Source organism: Eimeria necatrix, genomic scaffold (assembly GCF_000499385.1).
Source record: "Eimeria necatrix Houghton genomic scaffold, Enh_scaff42, whole genome shotgun sequence".
Classification (NCBI taxonomy): domain Eukaryota; phylum Apicomplexa; class Conoidasida; order Eucoccidiorida; family Eimeriidae; genus Eimeria; species Eimeria necatrix.
In genome coordinates, this window is record NW_013654796.1 from 19243 (window position 1) to 30188 (window position 10946).

General features: G+C 51.8%; 2 protein-coding genes across 2 annotated transcripts in view; one reads left to right on the forward strand and one right to left on the reverse strand.

Moving 5' to 3' along the window:
- Positions 1 to 7097: 7097 nt before the first annotated feature.
- ENH_00053150 (hypothetical protein, conserved) lies at positions 7098 to 9136 on the reverse strand (the record flags this gene model as incomplete). The annotated part of the gene is made up of 6 exons (XM_013583687.1): positions 7098 to 7121; positions 7272 to 7392; positions 7492 to 7945; positions 8050 to 8225; positions 8344 to 8467; positions 8830 to 9136. The coding sequence occupies 6 exons, from the start codon at positions 9134 to 9136 to the stop codon at positions 7098 to 7100; spliced, it is 1206 nt and encodes a 401-aa protein (XP_013439141.1).
- A 953-nt stretch (positions 9137 to 10089) lies between these two features.
- Positions 10090 to 10946, forward strand: part of ENH_00053160 (hypothetical protein, conserved) — a gene marked incomplete at both ends in the record, with an annotated part of 1252 nt that continues 395 nt past the window's right edge. Inside the window, one exon of the mRNA XM_013583688.1 lies at positions 10090 to 10944. Coding sequence (XP_013439142.1) covers positions 10090 to 10944 — 855 coding nt within the window. The remainder of the gene's footprint in view (positions 10945 to 10946) is intronic.

The window sequence follows — 10946 nt, forward strand, 5'->3', positions numbered from 1 at the left end:
GCCAAAGACAGCAGCAAAGACTTGCGTCGCACCAGACACGCAAAAGCGGCTTCGGAGTGCTTTCAAGAACTTTCTGCCCACCCGACCCGCACAGGAAACTGTGGGCTAAAGAAAGCTCCGAGTTGAAAGGCACATAGTTGGCGCCTTCTCTGTCGAAGTGTTTGTTTGTGTTTGGTCCGGCATTTAGCCTTTCTTATTCTGTTTCCTTTCTCGCGCTGTTTACATTTGCTTCAGTCTTTCCTGCCGCAGCGCGTCCTTGCTGCTCCTTTTCTTCTCCAACTCCGCGAGGTACCCCTTTTCGGGAAGCACACACAAAAGAAGTTGTTCTTTCGAGCGCCTCATCTTGGCTTTTTGCTGCTGCAGACTTGCACTGGATCGCAAGCAGCTGCAGAGGCGCTCACTGATAGGTTGGAGAGGAAAGACCGGCCTGGCTTGCACTTGGGCGTTTTTCGAGTGTTTCCAAACTGAAGAAGCACTCAAAGACGCAAACACCTTTGCAAACATAAGTGGCAGCAGAAAGTTTGCACTGAGGAGCCCGCAAGCCTGTCTTGCGTTTCCCGCTGCGTTCAACTCATTTTGCCCCCCATCTGCTGCTGCTGCTGCTCAAAAACACTTTTCGCACCAATTTAGTTTCGAAATTCGGAGAAGAGCGAGTGGACTGCTGGCTGGAGCTCTCTTCGCTCTTGCTTTCTTTTTCGCTCCGCCTGCAACGCGGGCCGAGCAAGTTCGGAAGTGCTGATGAACTTGAACATTACTTTCAGTCACAAGTGACATCCGAGTGTTTTGTGTGCAGATGGAACTTCACTTCTGCAGTGCTTATCCATTTTTACTCCTCCTTGCTCGTTTCAGCAGCGCGTCGGAGCTCGATGGCTTTAACGATGCGTCTTGATTTCTGAGACGCACAAACACCTCGAATGGCCGCGCTTTTGCCTTTGGCTGCCCTGCAGCGGCTAAAAGGACAAACATCTTTAGGAAAGGAAAGACATACTTCGCAGAGCGTGGGTCTAAAGGGCCAGTCGTGAGTCGCCGCGGCCTGGCGGGATTTGGGCGCCGTCGGCCCTTTTGCCTGAAAAGCCCAAGAAAGCCTCAACTCGCAATTGGCGCGAAAGCTGAAGAAAATAAATCTGCAGGCGGTCTCCCAACGACGGCCAGGACGGCGTGCCCAGAGCCAGCCACTTGGTGCCCAGCTTCAATAGAAGGCGGGGTTTTGAAGCTGACAACAATGTCTTTGGCAGTGCCATTTTACTGCACTTCCTGCGCTATCTTGGCTTCACTTGTGCATCCAAGACTCACGAATTACTTACTGGGGGCCTAGTGATTGCGAGCAGTTCAGATCTTCTGCATAACTGGAGTTCGTAGGACTCATCGAGATCCTAGTGCAAGAATCCCCACAGCAAAGCTAGCGAGTGCAAGCCATGAGACTGGCGAGTGGTTTCCCTTTCTCTTTTGAAATCTGGCGAAGGGCTGTTTCAAAAGGCTCACTCTTTTCTCTTGCAACAGCTGGCGTCTGAGAGTCCGGGATAATAGGTAAAAATTGAGCCTGAGTAGAAACAACCAAACGGAAGTTCCCGTGGCTTGAGAGTACAGAGGCAATGCCTTTCGCACACATCAAAAGAACCCCAGGAAAAGAAACAAGCAGGCATATAGACTTTGGAGTGAACTCTGAAGGACAGTGGAATGAACTCTGAAAGACAGACACGCCTCCCTTTCAGGGACTGGCTAATTTGAAAAGCGTCAAGTTTTGGATAATGCAGTCAAGAAAGCGTTGCTTGCTTGTAGGCCATGCGCGCAGTCACAATGCAAAAAACGGGTTTTACCGTTCCTGGAATGAAGGATAAGACCGCGTGGAACTACGAAGACTGCATGCGGACTTCTTCATTTCCTCCACGGGTTCTGCTGCGCGCCAGTTAAAGGAACGCATGTTATTTCTACTGTGAACAAGAGCGAGGCAAAAAGTATGTGTATTGTTCCTTATCAGCCCTCAGTGAAGGCCACCCGCCTGCGACTGTAAAGCAAGAATGCAGAACGACGATGGCGCGCCAGACTGCTGCAGGGGGCTGCAGCATTTTGTTGCCAGCTCACTTGTGCTGGAGTCAGCCGTTGTCGGTTCTTGCACAAGGCGTTTCCATTCTGTCAATTTTTTCTCTTTCCGCGCCTTTGCAAGATGTCTCGACCGAGCTAGAATTGTGGGTTGGAATGTGCAGAACTTGAATTCCTCCTCCAGTTTCTGAAGGAATTGTTGAATCTCTTTGTACAAGAACGCTTGACCTAAAGCGCGGCAAAAGCTTCTAGTGCAGTGAAATAGGCCAGTCTAAATAATGTGCTTTACCTCCTGCTTCTCTTGAAGAGCTTTCTGAATCCTAGATTGCCGCCGAGCAAATTCCTGGTACCGTGCGCGAAAAGTTACAGAAATTAATCACAACACATATTGGTGTTGCCGTCTTTCAACATGCGTCCATCGTTGATTCAATGCTCTGGTGGGTTTCTGGTCAACTTAGTCATTCAGGCCAAAAAGAAGCTTACGCGGTCATAGTATGCGCGCATATCAATATTAGCTTTCCGATTCACCTGCGGAGATATAGCCCAGTTGATTCAAGTCATTGCAGGACAGAGAAGACTGTCACAGGCCTCACTAAATGCATATGACTGTTTGGTGGCGCACCAGAGGAAGTCTTTCTTACTTCGCCTATTCTGGGAATGCCCCTCTCTACTTCTTCTAGTATGCACTTCCTTCTTTCCCGGTGCCACATCCTCTGTATTGCGGATTCGTACAGCCTCTGACAAGGGATAACGCCCTCGCACCTGCAGCGGGAACACCTCGCTGCAGCTGGGTGCGTACAGGGACAGCTCTTATAATGGCATGACAACTATAAGAAAAAGGTACAGGCGTCGTACCCCATCTGTTGTTCGGTTTTAAGACTCTGGCTTTGCTTTCCTCTCCCCATCGCGTTTGCCTGCACGGTGTGCATGATAGAGAATCTTGGAAATAGCTGCACGCATCGCGGCTTTGTTTTTCCTCTGTAGTTAATGGCCTTTCTGCCATCGACTACAAGAGTGAAAAAAAGGCAAAATGGCTTGAATTCAGGAAGGTGGATTGATCATGGGCTGGCAGTCCGTTGCTAAGGAGATAGTCGGCTTGCATTCAAAATTATTCACGTGACAAGGAAGCAGCTAGGGTTTCGAAGCATTTCGCCATGAATACTAGCTAGCTTTATTTGTTTGCACAAGTACACTTGCAAAGGCTTCGAAGAAACGATTGACATAAAACAACCTTCTGGAATTTTCGCTGGTAATATACTGAATTGATAAAAAAGGACACTTCATCCTTCTTTTCATGGCTTGAAATAAAGTACAGCACGCCCAAACAAAAGGGCGTGCACCTCCCATTCAGAACCTGGAGACCGATCCATCAGACCTTCATCTGAAATCTCATATTTCCTCACCGTTTGAGGGAGATTTTGGTCATATGGAACTTTTTCCACCTGTTTTTCTCCCTGGAACTCTCTACTCTGCTGAACATTTTCGATTGCGGTATTAACTCTCAGGCTTGACTCTCCCATATTGGTCATGAGCTGCTGCCAGCACATTCCACTGTGATCCTCTCTAAAATCAATAGAAAAGAACGCATCCATAGAGGCTACACTTTTAGACTTCTCTCTTCACTTCATGGTGAGCAGCATTTAGTGCTTTTCAAACGACAGCAACACTCCAGGATCACCCTCCAGCACTACAGGACGTGTGCAGATTCATAAGAATCCAAGCGCAAGCTTGGCGCATAATCACTTTTATTTAAAACAATGTTACAAAAGTGTATGTCGTCACAACTGAGTTGAAACGTCGCAGAGAGGCCTGACGACAAGAACCTAGCTGTATATGTATGTATATGACTGAGCCGCTGCTACGGTAACTCCTCCTACGCAGGCTCGCTTCGCCTCAAAGTGCAAAAATACAAATAAAATATACCAAATTAACAAAGACCAGGCTTAGTTTTGCACCAGCTTTTGGGGAGAGTGCTTTTGTTGGCTCTCCTTGCCCCAAGCACGAATGCAAGTCGGCCGCATTCGTTGAATATTTGGTTTCAGTCCAAAATTCAATAGCGTAGAAGAGAACGACCCTCAGGCCCAGTCCAATCTGAAAATTTTGTTCCAATTCTGTAGCGAATAAAAATATCAAAAACATCTTACATTCAACGGTCATGTACTTCGGTCTCGACTCGAACAAGCTGATACACACAGTAGCGATGAGTAACCCAGCTTGAAATCGGCCGAATCAAGCGCCAACATACTGTTTTCCTTTCTCCACTGTGGCATGAAGAACCGGAATAGCCCGATCTGAAGCCATCAAGGCTGCCTCGTGACCCTTCCGCCCTATGTCCATGGCTACTTCCTTTGTCTGCGCACAGGCTTATTAGATCACTGCTAGGAGCCCTCAAAAGCCTATATTTCTTACCTTTGAAGCGCATTCATGAACTGCGCATTCAATGTTGCGGACGTTGTATCCAGCAGCCTCCATCTAAGCAAGCAAGCATGCTTCCACTACCGTAAGGTAATGACGTAGTCTACGTACATTTATTTTCGCTACATTCGCGATGGCAGCAATTTGAGCCAGCATTGCGGCCAACGTGACACAGTAGAAAAGCGGAGCAGATTCAGCGCAGAGGCCGATGGTCATGCTGAAGAGCCCGCTGACAGACCAGAAAGCCAACAGTGCCGGTATCGCAACGATGCCGGCAGATACTGCTGCAACGAGCAGTCCCTGTATACGGCAGTTCTATGAGAACTGCCTGAATGAAAGAATATTGATGGAACCGTACTTCAGACATCAATTCCCTCGGCGACATCTCCCTTCTCGAAAGCCGGAATGCATTCTGTAAAGAGCATGGTGACTCTTTTATACACTTTCTGTTGCCGCAAATGCACAAACCTGAAGAACTTTGGGGCAGGACTTGAGAGCGAAATGAAGTGAAGCGGCTAGTGCTCCGCAGAGGACGCCATTGACAATATTCCACTCCGACTTCGCGAGAAATGATGGATAGATAAACGTGACATTATTATTCAGTAGCCTACCAGCTCTGGTCCGCAAACAGTGTTGGACAGTACCACACCTGAAAATAGACGAGATTAGTGCCGCGTGGCAAAGGAAAGTGAAGGATATTCTGTTACCTGATACAAGGCATACTCCACTGAGCACAGTGCTCGTGGAAAGCGCGAAGTCCGCGCTTTTCTTAAAGGCTTCCTCTTGAGCGTACATTTTCAATATAGTTTTTTTGCCTTTTAGAAATTCCTTGATTCAGACCACTGTGAGTGCAAGATGCATCAGACTTGACAATAATTCACTTTCGCTATTGTCAAGAAGTGGCTCCAGGTGTACGGACATCCCACCTTCAAATGTGGTAAGAGCGCCGCCTTCGGACAGACCAGAAACCGTTAACTGACTCACATCAACAGTTTCTCATCCATTTTTATTTTGAGGCCCAGTACCCTCACGGATCTTCATTTTCACCAATTCGCGAAAATGTACGGCCAGGAGGAGACTTTTGCAAGGAGCTTTGACAAGGCCTCTTCTGCCTGCACCGTAGTTGCAGCAGTAAGCCTGGCCACAGGGCTCCTGTTCGCCAACAGCCTGTGCGACATGGATCTGGTAAGCAAGAATAATGCAGTGGCTGTATCAACATAATTGACATCCTTTTGCAGTCAGAGTGGCACATTGTGAATGCAGTTCTGTGCGGCTCTCTTGCGGCCGCTGCTCACTTCGCCACGAAAGTCAACCCGAGGGCTATGCAAGTAAGAACTAGTAAATGCAACATTGTGCTCGGAACTCCGTTAATGTGCACCTCTCGAACCAGGCTGGATTCAGAGTATACAAGGCCGAAACTTCAATGCGCGAGCTGATGAGCGAAGTAAGGAAAAACCATCCTCAACACCACATCACTTGGCTCATAAACTTTCCACCAGGGTCTCCTTTCCGCTGCGGCATCTGTGGCACTGGTCGCCTGCCCTGCACTTCTTCTCTTCTGGTAATATAAACACTGAGCTATACTTTCCCGTGTTCCTCTTCTACCCCGGGGCACAGGTCTGCTCGCGGATTTGCGAGTATGGGAGTGGGAATCTGCGCGGAGTCTTCACCCATGTTCTTTGCGATCTCCTTGTCCGTGATGTTGGCTGAAGCCGCAGCTCTTGTCTTCGTAGCTGGCCGCAACGTAAGAACACCATTGGCCGAATGTGTGCGAAGGCAATTGCATAACCGTCTCTGCAGCTCGAAGCAGCTGGATATTCTCTTGACAAGCTCAAGTATCATGCCGAAACGCTGCTCTACAGAGTAAGGCTTCTGACTAAAGTGCCTATTGAACAGCTCTGCAAAAAGTCTCGCCTCAGGTCAGGGATATCGCCTCCGACTGGAGCAGGAATGGCTATCATTACGTGATGCGCGCATCTGAGAATGTGATCCCCACACTGAGAGGAATGATACACTCTCTCCTCGAAATCCTGCACCGGTGAGTACAATAAAGCTCTGGCTTCGTTGAACAAGCCATCTTACATTTCCACCGCCTTCGCAGTCTGTGGGAGCAAAGACCAAGATGGATGAATGCTTCCTGTAAGTGGCTTCATGTTCATATCAACCTCCCACACGCACTCATATCCTACACTTCAGACTGGGCTGGCTCTGAGGGTTCATACCTCCTCCGCTAAATCAAACGTCCACCGTGGTGTGGATAAACTTTCTATGCAGACTATACTCTGAATACTAATCGTTTTCACGCTACTTGAGGGTATCCAAAAGACATTTTGCTCCAAAGCTTGCCAGTTTAGTCTGCACCAAAAAGCTGATGCCTAAGCGTTCCACTGTCAGCAAAGCTGTTTAGTACATTCGGTGCACCGCCATGAAGTAAAAACTACTTCAAACGAACACGGCAAATGCACGATATGTTGAGAGGTCGCGTCCGCCACTCTCTGATCCCCATAATGCGGCGCAAGGCACACTGTTGGTCAAGTCGCAGCGCACCCCCAACAGTGTATAGGCGCTGCATCGCAAATTCTGACCGCATGCTAAATCATCTGCGAGCTGCGCGATGATGACGACCTTCCGGTGAAGCCGACCTACGACGTTCGCGCCGACCTCTCCTGAATCGCCGAACAAACAGGAAAATTACCGACTATGGAAAACTCTAGAAACCACGCAACGACTGATTGATCGAAAGAGCTACCCCCTTCTCAAAACCAGCGGACTAGGGATCCGCGAAAAGAGACATTTAAGTGAGTGAAATGGCCTACGTACGATCGTGAGCGCTCCCGTCCCACGGCTTTTACTTCACGATTATCCACACGGGCGTTCACATCATACGCTGCTCCAGCTCCACCCGCCCCTCCGTAATAATCACAATATCCAACATACCTGTGCACAGGCGAGAAGTTCCGGCATGCTTAAAAGGATCACACGTGAACCCATTGCAGGCTGGCCCAAAAGGGAGGGATGCAAATTCTACCATCTCACCTTCCATCCCCCCTGGGATCTTCGTATTGTTGCCACTTGCTGTCATATCCTGTCCTATCATATCCGCGAGCATCGTAGACCGGGGCCCCGCGATCGTATGGTGGCGCCCCACGAGTGTCATATCCGCCTCGTCCTGCCCTCAGATCATATCCCCTCTCCATGCGCATATCATAGGGAAATTCCCCTGGATTTGCATTTCTGAAGTCCGTGGGCGGCCGTGCGTGGGCCGAATAGTCTATTCTGTCGTAATATCGACCGGATGGGTCGTAGCCTCCTCTGGCACCCCAATCACGGTCTTCCCAACGCCCACCAGAATGACTGCGCGTACCAGAACCGTAGTCCATTCCAAAAGGACTAGGCGGTACAAACTCTCGGGACGCACCCGGTGCTACCGCATAATAAGGCAGGAAACCCGGCTTCAACCGTCCCGATTTGTCGTACTTTATGCTGGCTCCTGCAAGAGGAACGAAGTGCACAGAATGGAACAGATGCTCGGCATAATAGTCGAAATACCTTATAGGCCAAAAACTATCCTCGCAAAGTAGCGATTGAACATACCAGGTGGTCCCTTATAAAAGCCAGGTGTAGGGTTGTGCGGCTTATTGCGCTTTGCCCGTTCTACCCTCACAGGCCGTGAACCTTCACCAAAAATCGTCTTGTTGTCAAAGTGCTCTATTGCCACTGCTGCGTGACTTGGATCGACGAATGACAGGAAGGCAAAGCCACGCGACTCCCTATATATTCACACACACAACATTCCTATACTTGCCAAATCAAACATTCAATGTTGTTCAGCCGCGCTTGAGATGTGCTCTCGAAGCAAACGGTCTCCACTCGGAGAAAAAAACATACCTGGAGACCGGATTGTTGACAATTCTACAATCCTTCACCTCCCCAACCTCCTCGAAGATACGCCGAAGTTCCAGCGCTCCGCAGCGCAAAGGCAGATTGCTGATGTAAAGCGTATCCGTATCTCCTGCCGGAATGACAAGCACGTACACAACAACGAATGATCCGACTAATCCAGAGCAAAAAGGATGAAAACGAGCCGGTGGAAGGATGCATGGACACATTCCCGTAGGGGATATGTCAGCTCACTCTTCCGAAAACACCGCCAAACAAAGCACGAAAGGCGTACTTTTGATAAAGGTGCATAGAAGTCGCTGCCGCCAGGCTTTCAATGCCTTGATGCGGAAGCTGAAATGCAGCGTGTCTGTACTTGCCGGCGCTGCTGCATGGGGCAAGGCTGCAGTTAACTGCGGCACTGGTATGCTGTGGGTGATACTGCTGTCTAAGTACAAATGATTAGCTGTTGCACCTGCTGACACTGCTGCGTACCTCCTCGCTGCCGTGGGCGGGCGCCGCTGCCGCTACGACGTTGGCTGCCGAACCTCCTTTCGCCGCCATTGCACTCATCGCTGGCATCGTTGCGCTCCCTGTTGCTCTGCTGAACGTTCTCCTCAACCCGACCACAACTCCCGCTGGGCCTCCTCACATGGGAGATATCTCGGTTCTCTTCTTCCTGGCCGCCGGAATTACCCTCTGAAGGGCCATGGCTACCCCCTCGCTTTCTGCTTCGATCTCTGTCGCCCACCTCCTCATCCCTGCGCTCCCTTTCCTCAGATTCCATCCGTCCCTCACTCATCTTTACCACGGAGCAGATCAAAATTACGCGCGAAAAGATTCCCGCGCCCTGCTATCCGCCCGTGGTAAAGTCTGTGAAGACAAGCTTCAAGAGCCAAACCAATTGCGGCCTGTGAGGTGTGGGGATCACGATTGCTGCCGCAACAACTCCCTATTCTGGGAAAAAGAGGTAGCGCTGCAACTAGAGCTGCAAGAAGCGCAATATGGTGCATGCAATACCAAAAAGACCGGGATGAGCTGCACACTCCCCACCGGGTGCTTAGGCAGCAGGTGGAGGGTGCCAGCAGAAGCCACGCGTGCTTCAGCGTCCCTGCAAGAAGTGGAGTGCTTCAGCCGTTTTTCTGGTGTTCTTCACTGTAAAGAACCCTCATATATGAAAGGCACTAATATAGGGCGAAATTAATAAGCCGTTGCGCAACTCATCGCTATATGGCGGATCCTGGGGCAAGGTATGCTGCATTTAGTGTATGGCTGGTGGGCACGGCTGCCGTTTGTTGCACCTTGCATCGCACTGTTCCTGCAGAGTCGGTGATGCCGCCGGTTTTTTAGCGTCGAGTCCCCTTCTTTTTGCAGGGAATTCTTAAATTCAAGTTTTTGGTTCCACTTGATACCAGAAACTTATGCGAGAGGCACTCAGTGCGGGGCCGAGTTGCGTCGCAATCCTCGCGATGCGCTCAAAGCGCCTCCCCAATAGGGAACGTGGTTTGCTCCCCCGTCAGCAGTTGCCTGTGCGCCCTCAATTTGTCTCTGCATTTTTCATGGGACATTCTTGCCTAGGAAGCTCTTTTTAGAGGGCGCTGGAGGGCAGGCGACGCGTTTTCCCGGTGTTCCCCGCGACGCGCAGGGCTGGGCTGCGGATGAAACAGCTTTGGCGTGAGGGCAGAGACCCGAAAAACACATCCGAAGTGATGTGCCATTGAATGCGGGGGTGCCTGAGAACAGGCTGTGGAAGGAATGCAGGTATACCCGGAGCCTGCCCCGCCCTCCCCTGCGGAGAACCTGCGCTGGCTGGAGGATCAGCTAGACGTGACGTACTCGCCAGTGTGTTGCTCCTATAATGCCGGAGCAACGACGTTGCTCCTTCGGCTGCCGAGCGCGGCCTGGGGCGTCGGGAGTGCAGCCAGCGCCAGTGCAGCCGGCGGCGAGAAGAACAGTGGGGGTGGAGGACGCGATCCTTCTCCAGACGGCGCGGGGTGGCGTCGCGAGGGTGCCAGTGAGCAGAGCCTGGTGGACATATTCGGCCGCATTCACAGTCTGGATGCTCTGAAGCTGCAGCGCCAACCCGGTTCCTGGGGCGCGGCGGCGGGCGGGCTGGCGGACGTGGTGCTGCCCAAAGGCCAGGACAGCTGCGGCCTTCCGCAGGGGAGCGACGCGGGGCTGTTGTCGCAGAGCGAGGAGACGGCAGTCTCGTGCGGCGGCGGGTCCAGCAACGCGGAGCGTTCGGAGTCTTCGCTTTCCCCCGCGGAGTTCAAGCCGTGCGAGGAAGCCTGCAGCTTGCGCAGCTTCCTGAACTCGTGTTTCCTCTTGCCGGCGAGCAGGAAGCTGTCGGGGGGCTGGCGAAGGAAGACGAGTGGCCCCGCGGAGCCGCCGCTGGCGGGGGGCCCCGCGGCCGCGGCGCCGCGGGGGCTGCCGTTCCTGCAGTGGCGCAGCAGACTGCCGAAGCTGGCGGCTGCGGGCTGCGGCGGCGAGGGCTCTTCGCCGCAAAACAAGGCCGGCGGAGGCGGCCCCAGCTGCTTCGCCCGCGCCTGGGGCGGCGCGGCCAGCCGCCAGCGCGAGCCGCGGGGGGGGGGGGGGGGGGGGGGGCCCGGGGG